Raw genomic sequence first — 18338 nt, forward strand, 5'->3', positions numbered from 1 at the left:
AAGAAAATGTCAAAATCTTTTTATTTTTAACATTAGCAATTAGAATTTATTGAGAAGATAACATGATTTTACCTGACAAAGATAAGCCCCTTTTAGGACAACTTACTTCATGAGGAGACAGTTCTACATTTTACTAAGTTTAGCCAGTAAATTAACTGAGCGTTCTATAAACATCCTACACTTTGTATAAGAGAGCACTGGATATCACAGAATGGTAGGGATTGGAAGGGACCTCTAGAGATCATCTAGTCTAACTCCCCTGCTAAAGCAGGTTCACCTAGATCATGTCACACAGGAAAGTGTCCAGGTGGGTTTTGAAAACCTCTGGAGAAGGAGACTCCACAACCTCTCTGGGCAGCCTGTGCCAGGGCTCCCTCACCCTCATGGGAAAGACGTTTCTTCTCATGTTCAAGTGGAACTTTCTGTTTTTCAGCTTGTGTCCATTACCCCTTGTTCTGACAAACCTGAACACACCACTACAGAAAAAAGATTCACCCCGTCCTCTTGACACTAGCCCTTAAGTATTTGTAAGCATTCACAGAATCACAGAATAATAGAATCTTACAGGTTGGAAGGGATCTCAAAAGATCATCTAGTCCAAACCCCCTGCCAGAACAGGATCACCTGGAGAGTAGGCAGCCTTCTTCAGCAAACAATCTTCTGTTATCCAGGTTAAACAGCTCCAAGCCTCACAGTATTTTCTTGTAAGAGAGATGTTCCAGTCCTCTGATCATCTTGGTAGCCCTCTGCTGTGTCTCCAAAAGTTCTCTGACTCTCTCAAACTGAGGAACCCAGAAGTGGACACAGTACTCCAGATGTGGCCTCACCAGGGCAGAGTAGAGGGGAAGAATAACTTCCCTCAACCTCCTGGACACATTCTTCTTGATGCATCCAAGGATGCCATTGGCCTTCTTTGCCATGAGGGCACATTGCTGGCTCATGTTTAATTTACTGTCCAGCAGAAATCTCAGATCTCTCTCCATAGAGCTGCTCTCCAGCAAGTCAATCCTCAGCCTGTAGTAGTGCATGGGCTTGTTCCTCCCGAAGGGCAGAACTCTGCACTTGTGCTTGTTGAACCTCATGAGATTCCTCTGCACTCAACTCTCAAGCCAGTTAAGATCCCACTGAATGGCAGCACAGCCTTCTGGTGAATCAGCCAGTCCTCTCAGTTTGGTATCAGCAGAGAACTTGTGGAGGGTACACTCTGTCCCCACATCCACGTCACTGATGAAGATGTTGAACAAGACTGGCCCCAGAACTGACCCTGTGGAACCCCAATGGCCACAGGCCTCCAACTTATTGATAGCAAGGCTTTTGACGCTGTCTCCCACAATATGCTTGCATCCAGATTGGGATATTGGGGTCTCGAGGACTGGACAACTAGATGGGTCAAAGTCTATCTCAACGATTGATCTGTACACATAGGCCAACAGGAGCCTGACATAATTCAACAAGGACAAATGTGGAATCCTGCATCTGTGAAGGGGTAACTTGTGGCAGTATAGGCTGGGGTCTGACTGAGTGGCTAGGATCAGCTCTCCTGGAGGTAATCTGAGCAGTTTGGCAGGCAGCAAAGCACAAATTGTCAGGGCTTCTTGGCAGCATGAACCAAAAATATCTGGGCCTTTATTGACAAGAGTGTAGCCAGTCAGGTGAGGTCAAGTGAGGAAAGTCTCCTCAGGAGTTGTTGGACAACATCTGGAGCATTGTGTCCTGTTTGAGGGCCCTTAATACAGGAAACGTATTGGCAGTGGAACTGGAGGCTACAGAGGTGATTGGGCTGGAGCGCAGGCCTTTGTCAGCAGTGGATGAACAACTCTACTTGAGGAAGAGGTTGGACTAGAGATCTGCTTTACAATTGTTCAAACCTGAATTATCCCATGATTCTGGTAAAGGTAATTACTGAGATGTTTAGGTTGTTCTACCCATGTCTCAATTAAAAATGAAATTATTTTATGTAACAAATATTTTTCCTTTACCCTAGTTTTTATTATTATTTTAGTAGAGAGATTTGGCAAAAAATACGTTTTTACATACAGAATATTAAAAGATACAAGACTTTTATTTATGATGTGGAACTACAAGATCTGGGTTTCTGTAACATAACAGTAGTAAAAAGGAAGGAAAAAAACAATTTCTTTATGCCTAAGGCATGAGGAAGTATTAAAACAATGCTGGCACAAATCCATTACTGACAATACTTCTCTCTAGTCTTAGCAGAAATACTGAAATATGTCTTTGATTATTTTTATTTTATATGTAACATAAAGCAAAAAATGCAGGAGATGACTGTTCAAATTTTATAATCATGTGCAATCTCTTTGAAATGTGTATGCCCAATAAAAAGAAGGAATTGTAGGAAAGAGACCCATATTGGACTGGATGAAAGAGGACATCTAAGGTGTACAGCCAATGACTTACTACAAAATATGTCTGAGGCAGGTAAAAAAGATTTGGAAACAAATATTATTGAATTTGTGATGAGAAGCTGATGTGAAAATAGAATGATATGAGAAGAAAGTATTAGGAGCATCTAGCAACAGGACAACAGGTAATAGGATGAAGCTGGAACAGAAAAGGTTCCACTTAAATATAAGAAAAGCTATTTTACTATGAGGGTGACGGAGCACTGGAACAGGCTGCCCAGAGGGGTTGTGGAATCTTCTTCTTTGGAAGTTTTTAAGACCCACCTGGACATTGTTCCTATGTGACCTGATCTAGGTTGGCCTGCTTCTGCAGGGAGGTTGGACTAGATGATCTCTAAAGGTCCCTTCCAACCTTACCATTCTATGATTCTATGATAAGGACATAGTTAGAAGAATTAGTACTTGTTTGAGCATGCCTTCTTTTTATGAAAGAGTTTTAGCAATGTTCTGCTATCAGCAAGATCCTTTAATCTTATCATAGAATCATAGAATGTTAGGGTTAGAAGGGACCTTTAGAGATCATCTAGTCCAACTCCCCTGCAGAAGCATGTTCACCTAGATCAGATCACACAGGAACATGTCCAGGCAGGTCTTGAACACCTCCAAGGAAGGAGACTCCACAACCCCTCTGAGCAGCCTGTTCTACTGCTCCGTCACCTTCACATGACCCTCCAGTCATGGAAGCTGTCCCACCACTTCTCTGTGACTGCAATGAGGTCAGAGCCCCGCATCTGCACCCACATCTCCAGTTCCTCCTGCTTATTCCCCCACCTGTGTGCATTGGTGTAGAGGCAGTGCAGACACTTACTCAAACACAGAGGTTTCCCTGGATGCATGCAGCAGGTTCCTCCCTGGTTTGACTCTTCCTCAGGGTGGTCAGTTTTCTGCATCTCAGCACAGTGTGCAGATGAAGGGCACTTATCATTGAATTCCCTGTCCTGCCCTGTTTCCCAGCTAGAGGTGACAGCTTGTTCTATTTTGCTTCTTCCCACACCTCCCATCCCTTAGTTTAAAGACCTCTTTATTTGCTAGCCTACTCCCAAATATTCCAGTGCCTTTACGGGAGAGATGAATCCCATCCTGTCCTATCAAGCTGTAGTCTCCAAGGAAGGATCCATTGTCAAAGAACCCAAGGCCTTCCTGCCGCTACCAGCCTCTCAGCCAGGAGTTCACTTGGCTGATTTTTCCACTGCAGACTCCTCCTTTATCTCTAGTGAACAGGACAGAGGACAAAATAACTTGAGCCCCTCCACCTTTTACCTACTCCCCCAAAGTTTTAAAATCTATCTGGATCCTGGAGATGTCATGCCTCATGACATCATTCATACCTACATGGAACACAAATAAGGGGTCGTAGCCTGCATCCCTGATGAGCCGTGGCACTCTCTCGGCCACATCCCTGATCTTGGCTCCAGGCAGGCAGCACACCTCTCTTGACTCCCTACTTGCTTCACAGATGGGTCTCTCGGTGCCCCTTAGCAGTGAGTCACCCACAACAAGCACTCATCGCCTCTTTCTACGGTGTCCATTACCTATTGCAGGTGGAGCAGCTGATGGGTTGTTTGGTGGGTTGTTTGATGGGTTTTCCCCTTTTGGAACTTGCTTGTTGAAGTCCTTTGTCGCCAGTGCCTCATACTTGTTTGTAGTGGGCACTCTAGAAGGAGGGCTTTGAAGACAAGCCTTTGTCCTTCTTTTTTTTTGTAACCAGGGCCTAAGGCTTGTTAGAATCATTGGAGGCTTGCACCTGACTGCGGAAGCCTCTGTCTTTCTCCACCTCTGCCCCTCTAATACTACAGAGCCTACTCACAGTTTCCTGCAGTTCTTTCACCAGGCGCTGCAGTTCCTGAACTTGAAGACAACTATGACACATGGTTACCTCAGAAGCGTAGGTCCCTGAGCATCTTAAACACTCCCTGCTCTCCACCTGGACTGAAGTGTCCCTACTAACTGGCTCTGTGTGGGTAGACACATCGACCTTCACCTGGATTTTGACCACCTGAGCCTTGGCTTTAGCCTTCAGGCGAGTGCTCACCATCTTGCTACGCTGAAGCTGGGGCACTTCTCTAACTTCTGTTTCTCTGGGTGGGCTGTGGGGTTGTTCCCTGCTTGTCCTCCCTGCTTGAACTGCCACGTGAACTGCTGCGCCACACCTGGGTGCTGCGTCACTCCCAGTTTGCCAGCCCTGTTTGCCCGCCCTGTTCATCATGCTCCTGGTTGCTCGTGGTCCCTGGGGCAAGATTAAATCCCTCCCCCCCACCCCCCCCCCGCAGTTGCTGCGGCTCCGCCTCCTGGCAAGACGGTCCTCCTCGTGAGAGCTGCCTAGTCCTGGTGGCTCTCCGCGCTTTTCCTCCACTCCACGTGCTACAGCAGCCCCTGGATTACCTCAGTCGGCCACACAGATGTGAATAAACGAGCTTTTCCTCCACTGTGTTCCACTGCTGTATTGTTACTTTATAAAAACCAAATACACAAACTTGTTTAAATTAACTAAGTACTCATCTGGCCTTCCCTTTATTTGAGATAGTTCAACATACTCTATTCTTGCAGGGTTTTTCTTTTTGTTTGTTTAGTAATGCTGTGTTTTCCCCTTACCACTGGAGATTTATTTTTAACTTCTGAGTATTAAGCTGAAAGTAATGCCATATTGCTAGAGTTTTCACTAAGTTACTGTCAACCATGTAGTTAAAAGTAGTTTCAAGTTAGATCTGTTTGAATTCAGGTTACTTAACTTCAAGTCATCAATGTTAAAGAAATCGGAGTTACTGAGTTCACATGCTGCCCGACTTCTACTTACAAGCTTAAAAGGGATAAATAGGAGATTCCATTCTCTGTCATGACAATATGCGTCTATTCCTTTGTTCCCTCTCCAGCCTGAAAATCAGGAATTTATCACGGGTGAAGATCTAGAGATTAGTTTTGAGAAACAAGGGATTCTCTTTTAGATCTGTGGTAAATTGCTTCCCTCACATTGTTATCTCAGTTACACAGAAAATTAGTACATCCCAGGTAAATAGGTAGGAAGAATATCTTTAGGCATCAAACTAAAGTTGTAACAAGACTCCATAAACTGAAAGCAAGAGAAAAAAATTCTCACTGATTAAAGCATTTACAACATTAATTGATTTCTAAAAATCAGCCTGAAGTTTTATATTAGAGTAGCTACTTTAGTGACTAAGAAGATGACACATCTATTTCAGGACCAAAATCACTAGGACTACTAACACCACATAACCAGTTCTATAAATTCAAGCAGAGACTGGGAGCCATAGATTTGAAGATATCAAATAATCTGCTGGAAGCTTCAGCCTGGCACACTGAATGCCTCTGTTCTATTCATTGCATTATTCAAAAGTAAGGTTTTTTCATCTGATGTGAACATGATCCCAAGCTGCAAAATGTTGATAGTAAATACAGCAAGTACCACATTTGGAGTACAGGATTTGGATATCTTTTTTCTGTGTTAAGACGAACTAAACAGTTAAACTTCCCTTTTATATGATATTTGAATGACAAACAGAAGAAAGTATATGCTTTTATGTTTGTAAGAGGTTCTTTATTACTTCTTATTTCCTCAGTACATACTTATTTCTGTACAGAAGGTCTCAAGTAAGAAGATGTACTGTCTTTCTTTAATACTTGGGTCCATATGGTTATTATTATTTCATTCTCTGCTGTGACTATCCTATTCCTGGAACAGTGAAAAGATTATAGCAGTTGTGCCCTGTAGTACCAGATGCATCAAGTTTAATTGCTGTTTGGCTAGAGACACATGTACAGATGTCTGACTACATGTGACTAGAGTGAGTACTGACTTTTGAAGAGACAAATACCAGTTTCTGCAAAAATTAGTTATCTTTCACTTTTAACTCTTTTGCTGTATTAAGTGCCAGAAGTGGTCAGATATGTTTCTTCAACAATTTTTCTATAAGCAAACATTTTTACAAAAATTTTCTGGAATTGGAGTCTCCCCTTTAGCTTATCTTATTTTAAAATGTTGCCATTTCTTAGAATAGGAAGCAAACTACTTAGCATCTTGTTTCTGAAAGCTTGGATTTATGAAAATAATGAAAAGATTATACGCAATAAATTTGTAATTTGTACATGAAACCATTCCCCATTGCATTTGCTTCTTAAATATGCTTTTTACCTTCTTAAATATGGTTTTTACCATCCTGTTTTTTACAGTCAAAAAAGTCCGAGTCATTCTATTTGTTGGCTTTGCAGAAGCAATCATTCAGCCTAGAACTGCTTTCTGCTTTCAGAGTCCTTTAGCTTTCAAAAAAGAAACCAAGTTCAGTGCAAAATAATATTACCTTTCACGTGCATATGTGTCTGTGATTGAAAGACATCTGCCTTTAGACCCTATGTTTTTTGCAAAGAGTTAATCCAAAAAGGCCAGTTTCAATGGGATGGTTATTTTTAATGTAGTACAACATCTGACACTTGAAGCTTTGATTAAAGACATTTTTCCACTGTCCTGTCACATAGTGGTGGGTGGGATGTTTCTTCTGCTACACTATTAAATGCATTTAAAGCAATCTGGTTGTATGCTCAGAGTTCCAGCCTTATTTTAACTGTGTTTAACATGAGGCTAACTCTGGTCTGATAAAGCTTGTCATCCTTGTCCACAAGTTTAGGCTATGATAGAAACAATTCAGAGCCTATAACTAATAAAGAATATAGCTATATAAAGCAATTATTCATATTTGTGTAGTAACACTGTGTAATGACTTGCTGACTTCCCTTACTTACAGCCACTTGATCTCATGGTTTCACCAGTACAACTGTGTGTGTGACTGTTGTTTATCTGAACCAACAGAACGGCCAGGTTTAAGTTTCTAAGTGCCCCTTTTTGTTGGTATTAAATAGTAAAAAACTTTTACCATAGACTGGTACTATTTTAATGAAGTTTATTTTAAGGATCAGGGATATAAACCAATGTCGGTGACAGATTTTGAAGATATCAACGTGAGCTCTGTGCTTGAATTCAGTTCAATTGCCATGTTTCTTCTGCACCTATCCACCATTTTTCTCTTTCAAAACTCTCTGCAGCTTCTTAACTCGCAAAGAGACATGTTACTGGTTTGGGAAAACTCTCCCATAGCATGAGTTGAACTGTGAACTGTTGAGTACAAAACAAAGTCTTTTAAAAATTACTAAAGTTACAAGCAAAAAAAATTAAAGCTTCACTTCTGTTTACTTCTGAAAGTTGTATTCTTAACATGTTAGATTTATTATTTCCATTCACTTTCTAGTCAAACAAACAACCTGTGAATTTATCACTAGACCAGTTAATTATTCTGTGTAGGACTGACTTGATGAGGTGAATTGAACATTGCAAGAGTTCAAAGGTTATAGCAGAAGACTGTTCCCTGGCCTGGCTGAGGAGGTTAGCTGCAGTCTTCTAGCATTTGCTGGCGTCATGGCTTCTTGTTAGGGTTAAAGCCTGAACTAATAACCTTAGTTGGTGAGCTTTTCTTCAACACATAACACTTTATGTGTTAAATAAGATCTCTCCTAGGTGGAGAGCCATTCTATGATTCTATGAATAAAGATGTACCAGAATAGTGTCATCATTTATGATCTCAGTTTAGAGAGAAGGAAACTTTTGGGTTTTTATAGTGTAAAATGAATGCATAATAGGTAAAAAAAGTTTTCAGTTTTTTTTCACATGAAGTTGCATTAGAGTTTCTTAATGTACTTGTTCTTTCTTTGCAGCTATTGGCTGACAAACAAGGTCCACATTAAACGACCCAGCACTGGTCTCCTCATGTATACGCTTGCCACCAGATTTTGTGATGAAATTCACCTGTATGGATTTTGGCCATTCCCAAAGGATTTGCATGGAAAACCGGTCAAGTATCATTATTATGATGATCTGAAGTACCGGTACTTTTCTAATGCCAGTCCTCATAGGATGCCATTAGAATTCAAAACGTTGTATGTATTACATAACAGAGGAGCACTTAAATTAACAACAGCGAAATGCATAAAGCACATGTAAAGTACAATAAGAAGTACAGAATACATGCTTCATCATAAAGATGTTGTGGAATGACAATGGGATCCCAGTGAGGATATGTTTCGATACACCTTAAGCCATCAGAAAAAGGAATTTTTTCATAAGTGCATAACCAGCTCTTTTACCTGTAAAGTGCTATATAACTAAGCTATCTTGACTGCAAGGGTTCAAAGTAAGTGCCACTTTCATTAAGAACAAATCTTGAATGTATACTCAGTAGTGTTTACAGGATCCAGTGACATATTCATCATGAATTAAAGATGAAAAATAAGCTTGCTTGCCACTGTCATCGAACAGCCCACGGAAGAAATCGACAGTGGATCAAATATTTTGCTGAGCAAATAGAACAGTCTTTGGCAGAAAAGACCACGATGGAATCAAGTAAAGAGAAAGTCCATAAGATCAAGCAAATCAGTAAATGCCTTCAGTCAGTGGACTGTTTCTGATCTTGTGTTATAACCTCAGCTTTTGTTGCTGTTTTTCTTATTGCTGTTGGTTGAGTTTTGTTACTTTTAAATGTTGGAGCTCTTAAAGGATTTTGAGGATGTTATGAGTAACTAAAAGTATCTATCTTATGAAAATGTATTAGGAAAGGAATTCATAAGGGCGGGAGAGTAGAGGTAAACATCAAATATTTTGTAAGTTGTTATTGTGTTGTATCCTCTGTCACACAACCTTTAATGTCCTAATTTTTTGTCTAGCTACCACTGTCAATACCCCCTACATGGAACTGCTCAGAGGACATTTTGATCCATTTCTAAAGAGAAGCTTTTCTCTAATGTTCAGATTTGAAGACATACAAGAAGGTGCCCTTTTTTTTTCAGTACCAAAGATTACTGTTATACAAATTTTTTTCTTTCCCTGAAGAAATGATGTAGACTTAGTATGATGTTTCTTTGCTGCTGAAAGGAACAGTTTATTTCATGTTACTGAAATTTTTTAATTAAGCACTTCAAAGCAAAGCCTCTTTACTGACTTTACATATAGAATTTTATTTTGCAGAAAAATTTAAAAAAATATTTCATACAATGCAATATACATATACACATACACAATGTTTTTTCCTGATCGAAAAGAAAACACAAGATCTAAAGGAACTCAGGTGGCACTGGAATACAACTAAATGGAAAATAACTGTAGATCAAACAATTCTTATAAAATGTAAATTTCTAGTGATATTGTTATCTTTCTCTAATATACCTCTTTTGTATCATCTTGATATTCTGATGTGTAAATGATGGAAAAAACATAGAACTGCATGATTTCACAGTGATTTTTCTGGGTATCCTTGTTTATCCATGAAACCAAGAATTCTTTCACTCTTGTCTTTCAAAAAAAGAGAATAAGAAATTAAAGGAAGGTAGGAGAGGGTGGAGTGTCAGTACAGCATATTATAACATACAAAACCCTTCTGCATATGATCTATTTTATCACTAATGGAGCAGGTAAATGAAGAAACACTATGAAACACTGTAGTTCCAACAGGTTAAGATAAGGAGGAGGCATGCAGATACAATATATGGGTATTTTCTTGTTATATTTTCAGGTCTATATTAGATATTCATCTCCAAATACGATATTCAATGTGTCTATTGAATTTTAAACGGGCTTGGGCAATTTCATATGTAGCACAACACTCACAGAGTAGCTAAAGGTGCCATTTATTGCCCATTTTTCCCCATGTTCATATGTATGTCATCTTGCATGACTAGAGATCTGTGATTATGCAAATTTCATAGCTAAATTGCTGTCTTGCAGACAGTTTTGCCAAAGCTTCATGGGAAATAATAGGTTACTCTGGTGTTATCTGAGACATAAGAGTATCTTTCCATATTCACCAGTCTCTCCTACTCAGAACAATTTTACTTTGGCTATATGCTAAGGTGATCACCACTGAAACCAAGACATCACAGGAAACTAAACGGCAATACAGGCTGGAATGTGCTTAATTTGTTGTTGATAAGCCAGGGAGTGTTACTAGGACACCGTGTAAACTTGCAGTTATTTCCTTGAAGAAAAGTGGGAATATTCCTTGTCTTTCTGTTAGGGTTTTTCTGTTTTTGATCTTCTAAAACATATTTCATAAACATTGACAGAATTTCTGTTGAAATAGAGAATTCTTTAGATGTCAGCAGATGAAGGAAAATCAGCTTCTGCAATTCTTCACTTCTTGCAATTCTCTGCAAGTGAACTGAACTTTCTTGTACAACAATGGAGATAAAATTTTTACCGTTACTAAGTCTGATATGACTGGGTGACACAGGGCAAGGTTTGGTGCAAGATGTGACAGTAACACCTACTTCCAAGACAACAAGGTTTGTCCATACGTTCTCAAAACTTGGCCTTAATCTCATCTCCTGCAGGCTTTCCACGTACTGCATGCTTCTGGCACCATGAGCCATGGTCTTATTCTTCCCATAGTACCCTCCCCTCAAACTAGCACCCAAGTGTGTCTCTCTACTAAAAGCACAGGACTCCCCAGTAACCTGTGTCCTGTCTCACTTGCCTCAGCTTTATCCTGAGCTGAAGTATACTCTAGTGAGTGGTAGGTTTCAAATCATCCTTTGGGGCAAGTACAAGCTGTAGTCTTGGACTGTGCAGCTTTTCACAGGCACTAAAGGAGTAATTTTACTCTGTTACTTTTGTGTTAATGTGTAGCCTAAAGCTTCTGGGGGTCTCTGGTGTGCAGTTTGTTATGCTGCAACTTATCTGTTTTGAGGTGGTTTGTGATCACCAGTTACCGGTTACTCTAGGGTGGACTGGTGGGACATGCTCATTTCTTTTCCTGTTAAGTTACACTGGCTTGGTTGTTAACCTTCTCACTGCTGGGAAGCTGTAGCAATGGACTCAATGCAGACACACTTTCTTACGTTTTTCCTATACCTCCTGCCTATGTATTGCCCTAGGGCTCTTTCAGGTCCTGAATGAAAAAAAAAGTTGTTTCCACTGTGTGATTCTTTTTTTCCCAAGGGTGACCTGGGGTATAGCACCAAAAGATTAAATGCTGCATGTAGACTTTAGAGTGGGATAAATTTCACCTTGTGGCACTTCACTGAGCAGCAGTCGACAGCCCAAGCCTCCATAGCTGCCTTGGATGATTTCTGCTGTTTGCATACATTCATACCTCCTGTGTTGCCTTCAGCACAGATCAGATAAACAATCTGAGTTACAATTATGACTTTTATTATCAATCACTATCAAGAACTAATCTGAAGTAGATAGGATAAATAGAAGAAAGATCCTTAATATTGTAATGATATATCTATCCAGTGAGGAACAACTGAGAAATGCCCATCAGTTGAGTGTTCCTCAAATTTATCCTCACATAAGTCATATCAGTTGCCAACTAATGGTTCCTAACTGTATGTTAAAAATAAGAACTAAGCTAAATCAAAACAGCAGGCAGTGTATATTTTTCTGAATCTTATGGCAGCTTTACATTGAACAACTTGATTTCATTCAGATAAATGTATTGTAAATTGTTTATTAACACACATAATGTTTCTGTGGCAGAGAGTCATATTTCATGAAAATAATAGTTAAGTATATTTGATTGTTAGATTTTCGGCTTTGGGCCAGTTCTCTCTCCTGTGGCTCTCAGCCAGTCTCCAGATAAAAGATCTACTGAACCTTTTAAACCCTCACTGTTTTACATAATGTGTGTGATAAAGACTGCAGCATTCTTTTGTTAAACAGTAAAAGCAACATGGCTTGAGGTCAGCATTTTTTCTCTAACTGACTACAATTTGAAGAAAAAAGCAGATGTGGATTCAGTACCTTTTTTAAGTGTTTGATCTACCAAAGTGCTGAGCACTCTTTACAGTGACTTTCCTGGGAGAGATATGTCCAGGGTTTAGATGGGGATCTACTTTAGCATATTTCAGGATATTACTCTGAAATTGCACATTATTTATTTTTAAGAGCACTGTTACTTTGCGTAGGGAATAGCACAATTGTCCTAAATGTAGATAAAATAAAGGGAGAGCATTCACAGAAAGCTTCATTCCTGCACAGTACTATTGCTACTGAGCATATGTAGTACAATTTCTGTGGTTTAAAGTATTGATATGTGTTCTGTCAGGGTTGTCATGTTTGACACTGTTAATGTACAGCTATGGGGATTGTTTTTTAATTGTATAACTGTAAAATAAAGAGGTTTTTTCTTGTTTTTTTCTGCTATATTGTGTTCTATATGTCTTTGTAACACAGACTATTTTTCAATTATATTTGTAAGAATATGTGGAAGGAGAGTGTCTGCTCCTTTAAGGTGTCTGGTCAAGAACTTTCTCAAAACAAAAGCAGATACTAGGAAGAGGAGGAAGCCATAAACAAAAGCTGAGAGAGACAAAAACCTTACTGACAAATTATAAGGGAGTCAGAGGTAAGAACTAACCTGTAGTGATATCTGGAGTGTGGGAATTGTTTATTCCAGTAGATTATCTGATGAAGGATCTTGTTAAATGGGATGCTAAGGAAAAGGGAGAAACAAAGTACGTGGAGACACACACCTGACAGACAAATCATAGCGGTGACAAAGACAAGAAGCCAACCTCACCAGTCACATAAACTGAACAGCTATCAAGAAACTGCAGGCACATGGGACTTTGCAGCTGATGAGGATGAAGACCTGAGGGTCTGGGATGTTGGAGGGGAGTCAGTGGGACTGTGCAAACTCTGCAGAGGAGGAAGCAAAGAGGAGACAGAAAAGGGTCCAGTCACATGTTAACTATGGCTGGTCAGTCTGCTTGTCTGGCTGAGCTCTGTGCCTGATTGACACAGTCTGTCCTGACTCCCCATTAAATCATTTCTGAACTAACTCTGTCCAATCTCACTCTGTCCTGTGCATGTGAGTGCTTGCAAGGACTCCATGTCAACTGCTGGGTGGTCATTACAAGAGAGGTGGTTGCCCGCTGCTGTAGTCAGAGCAGGAATCTGGGCAACCCTGGACTGTGGCATCAGCTGCTGGTGTGAGTCAGGGGGAGGTCAACCTGAAAGGAGGTTGTAGTGAGGTGTCAGTCTCTTCTGCCAAATAACAAATGATAGACAAGAGGAAATGGCCTCAAGTTGTGCCAGGGAAGGTTTAGATTGGATATTAGGAAAAAAATCTTCATTGGAAGGGTTGTCAAATAACAGGCTACCTGGGGAAGTGGTTGAGTCACCATCCCTGGAGGTATTTAAAAAGACCTATAGATGTGGCATTTAGGGGAATGGTTTAGTGGTGGGCTTGTCAGTGTTAGGTTTACAGTTGGAGTTCATGATCATAAAGGTCCTTTGCAACATAAATGCTTCTATAATTCTGATTCAATGCCAGCAGCAAGTGGGGTCTTTCTTCTCCTATTATGGGAAGACGATTGGCCATGTTCCCAAAACCAGGTATTCAATGATACTGGCATGAGTGAGCGCCAGTTACTGGAGCAGGACCGCTTGTCTGGTGTATCTGATGACAGCTGCTGCCACCTACTGTGGAATGAGTGTCTATACCCTTCTCAAACCCGGTGTGCAGGGGTAGTCACCAGCAAACCAAGCTGGACCAACTGGCAAGTGGGGTCTTAAGTGGGCAGAGGGTCTGTGCTGGTGTCCCTAGGGGTAGTCACCAATGTGGGGTTCTGGGACGTGACTGTGTGAGTTGCTGCATGGCTGCAGTGAGCACCAAAATGGACCAGCCAGCAAGTCAGCAACCTAAGGGGTAGACAGGGGGCCTGAGGTCTCATCAGGTCAGGGCAGGCAGAGGGGCTGCCCCAGTAGTCATGGAATCTGCAAACATGCATGAGCATGTGCAGCTGGAGAGCATCCCGTATGTGCTGCACCAGTGACTTTCTGTTCCTGCCAGGGCAGGAGAAGAGTCCAGGCTGTTTGCCCATGGGGTTGTGTGAGTCCTCTATGGGTGTGCTGCCAGGGGTTGCACTGCTGCTGTGGCAGCACCTGTGACTGCCTATGTCTGTGTCTGTACACCCATGTGTCTGTGTGTGCAAGTTCGTGTGTGCATGTTGGAGTGTCTGTGTGTGTGTGACTGTGTGTCAATGTGTCTCTGTCATTGTGCCTATGTGCGTGTCTTTCTGCCTGTGTCTGTGTGTCAGTGTGTCTGTGCATGCATACCCATGTGTCCGTGTGTGTCTGTATGCAGCTGTGTCCATGTATGTGAGTGTGTCTGTGTGTGTGGGTGCCAGTGTGTCTGTGTGTGCTATAAGGACTTGTGGTCCACTTCAGGTTGACCCTGCAAATGAGAAACATCACCCTTGTTCCTCAGCCTGGGCAGAATGCCAAGTCCCCAGGCACGGGGCTGGGCTCTGTCAGCCAGGCTGGAGAGGTCAAGGACAGAAGCAGTTGGAGCGGGTGACTGTTCCTAGTTCCCCATTAATACATGCCTTCTGTTATGTTTGAAGTGGTTCACACGAGAGCAAAACTTATCCAATGAAAGGCAGACTTAATCTTTTTATACACTTTAAATTTTTTTAATGAAAAAATAGCTTATAGAAGTCATATACAATACTGCGAAAACCACACACTATGCTTTAAAGTCTACTAAATACATCAGTACTACATTTCAATCAATAACAGGTTTCTAAGCCTTTACTAGCTGTGCTGCAAAAACAAATACACAGCTCCACCCTGGCTCTAGAATCTAGGAAATAAACCCTACCTTTTCCGTAATGTATTTTGTATTTTGATTCTATAATTGCAGATTCAACCTTCACACACTGTTGGAGTTTGTGTGTATTTGAAAATGCTACGATAGTCAATGTTTTGCTGACCTGTCTTCTTTCTCATAGCACAGGTGCAAGAGGCCATATTTTGCTGAATCCGGGTTAAAGCTCTGTAACATTAAATAGACTTTTAAACAATTATCTGTTTTTATAAGTAGGATGCTGTCTTTTGATTACTTACTACAGCAAAAACATAAGCATATAATTGATAATCAGTAACTGTGTCTGTGAAGAATTCTTGCACTGTAATGAAGACCTGCTTACACTGGCAATATGCAGCTGTGCTTTCTCCTAAGCCTTTAACACTGGCCTTCTAAGCCTCATTTTTCTGGTTCAGTTTATGCCCTCTTCTCTTCTGTTTGTCTTTTATGTCTCAAAATAAATATATATATAAATCAAGGAGACATTTTCACCATTTTCTTATTAGAAAACTTTAAAAATATTTAATGTTACTGAAGTGCTGCTTCTAAGCCTAAAACTGATTAGCAACATTAAAGACTGGTTCTGAAAGGAGTACTGCCAAAGAAAGTATAATCTCCACTTCCACTTTAGTTTTTCCTTTATAGCACTGAGTGATAACAGAGCTGGCCAACTGCATAGTGGAAAGGCTGTGGTCTCAAAGAAATCTTCCCTGGAGACTAAAAATATATTCCACAGCAAGTGCAATGAGAAACATTAAATGACAAATTTTGAGTAAGAAGGATCTGTTCTAAAGGAAATATCACTGCTAGTCAACACTTTTTGATTGTTTTAAAGCAAAGAAGAAACATCTCTCCAACAACGTCGTCTATTGATTACAGATAAGTCTCCTAGGCTCCTTATAGTCATTCCGTGTTCTCTAGACTATTGTATGCATGCTCTGGATAGTCTCATTTTTTCCACCTATTTTACATTGTCATCATTTGCGTGGAAATAGTGGAGTTGATTCTATTTAGTCCAGAATATGTTTAAAACCTAGTATTATTTAGCCTTTTGAAAGTGAGGAAAAACAGGGTCTATAGACATGTGAGATATTACCTGTACATCAGATCTTCAGGGAAAAAGTATAGTCTTTATGCTGATGCCATTAAAGCCAGTTTCCAGAGTTAGAAGGGAAGTTTTGTCCCCTTTCTCCTCTATGGACTAGCACCTCTTGTGATGCACAAAGGAGCAACCTCTGTTGAAGAGCCAGGGAGCACTTAATAACTCTTCTCCATTCTGAGAGGCAGAGTGAAGACTGCATTTCTATCCCCGAGTGGAAAACTCAGGGTTTTACCCAAAATACAACAATAGAAACAAAGCTCAGGTTGTAATATAAATAAAGCTCAGGTGAAAGTTACAAAGCATAACATTTTCAATTAGGAACAGCAATCTGCTTGTGCTAGGACTCTAGATGCCAGAACTACACATAAGGACATTTCCAAATATAAAGTAAAAAAATTTCAGTGTCCTAGGTCTGTATTTTCTTCAGAGAAAAAAAATAAATATCAAAATAGTTTATTTCACATAAGCAACAGCGTATTTTATTGCGTTTCTGTGGATGAATTAATATCTTTGTGTTTCATAAAACAATCCCTCCTGTTCTTCCAGAATAGATTAAATTGGACTGTTGCCTTTCTCCTCAGGACTAAACCTTTTTGTAGGTTATTACTATTAATGGACTTTTTCTTCCATTTTCTGTGGTTGAACAGCTCCAAGTGTTAAGATATGCCAACGTGTGGATAACATACTGAGAACAGTTATGAGTCTACTGAAGTAAAGTTCAACTTCTTCCTTTGAACATAGGCCCCCTTCTAATTGACACTCAAAAGCATTCCTGGAACAAAAAAAAAGCCAAACTTCTTGATGAGCCAGCTGTGCTGTCCAGACAGCATTTCTATGGCTTCTTTTCCTTCCTTATTACCTCATTAATATTATTCTCAGTAGCTTCTGATACTTTCAGAGACTGACAGCTGCTGTTAAATCCATCTAATCTGCCTGCTTTTGCTATCAGGTTTCTAAGGCTGACCTTCAAAACTCAGCAAGTAATCTGGAGCATTCAAATCCTTGACTCCATCCATTGCTTTGTTGCACTAACAAAAAACATCTTCAGGTCTGCTAAGTTCAAGAACAGTGTCTGAGCACCTGGTTCTCACATTGTTTTCCAATGTAATCCTCTGACTGTAGAAAAACAGTCAATGTGAAAGTATAGCAGTATGAAGATGGCAAGTACAAAAAACAATTACAAAGTAAGAGCAGATGCTTTCATATGTCCCTCTCCTGCAACCCCAACTGCATGGCATTCACCCTTTCCTCCCTAGCATTGTTTGTTTATTCTCCAAGCTCTCCGTTCTTACTCCTGCTGAAACATTGGCAAGTACATGCTGACTCCTAAATCTGTGTGTGGAGAGAGACTATTTGAAGCCTAAGACAGTGTTATGTAGCACTGTACCTACCTGGAAGAAGAACAGCTATTGTAGTATGGTTCTCCAGATGAATTGCTTCTTTTAGAACAAGAATGAATGGAGTAGCCTCAGCTCTGCATCATGGTAACGCATTCTGCTCTGCTTCTACAGTGTGTAGAAGAATTATGTGAAACACAGCATTCAGCACTAAAATAGCTCTAATTCTGTTAATCAAACAAGTCATGCTATGAGCAGTACCGTGTGTAAAGCCTACTATATTCTGAAGTAACTTCAGCTTCTTCCATGCTAGCTGCATCACTGCTTTTCCACCTTCCATCTTTCCATTTCCAGTGATATTCAGAATTCCTCTCACTGAACTGTTTCTTCTTCCAATAATCTCATTATCCCTCCAGTATCCACTATTGCAACGTGTTTTGCCAAGGCAAGAGAAGCTCACAAACCAGGCAAGTAAAGGTGTCTATGGTGTCAGTTTGCAGCCATGAAAAGGTTCATGCTAAAAAGTGTGTATCCCATTTGGGGAGTGGGCTGTTGCTGCTGAGTGCAGTGTGCTACTTGTCTTTCCTGCAGCAGCGAAAGTGGTGCTCACTTTCCCTTTTCTTCTAAGTTACTTATTTCCAAAAGTTTTAGAAATTTAAAGTGTCTAAGACAACTACTTTTCTAGCAAATGTGGCTGAGTTTTGTCAAGCAATTACTACAGAATCACAGAATTGCACAAATCCTGTTGCTCAAACTGGTTCAGCTAGAGCAGGTTGCGCTGGACTATGTTCAATTTTGAAAACCTCTAATGATTGAGACTCCACAG

At 40.4% G+C, this 18338-nt stretch overlaps 1 protein-coding gene across 1 annotated transcript in view; it reads left to right on the forward strand.

Moving 5' to 3' along the window:
* Positions 1-12617, forward strand: part of ST8SIA4 (ST8 alpha-N-acetyl-neuraminide alpha-2,8-sialyltransferase 4) — a 66827-nt gene extending 54210 nt beyond the window's left edge. Inside the window, exon 5 of the mRNA XM_062019149.1 lies at positions 8145-12617. Within this exon, the coding sequence (XP_061875133.1) occupies positions 8145-8430 (286 nt within the window). The 3' untranslated portion in view covers positions 8431-12617. The remainder of the gene's footprint in view (positions 1-8144) is intronic.
* Positions 12618-18338: the final 5721 nt, after the last annotated feature.

Source organism: Colius striatus, chromosome Z, assembly GCF_028858725.1.
Source record: "Colius striatus isolate bColStr4 chromosome Z, bColStr4.1.hap1, whole genome shotgun sequence".
Classification (NCBI taxonomy): domain Eukaryota; kingdom Metazoa; phylum Chordata; class Aves; order Coliiformes; family Coliidae; genus Colius; species Colius striatus.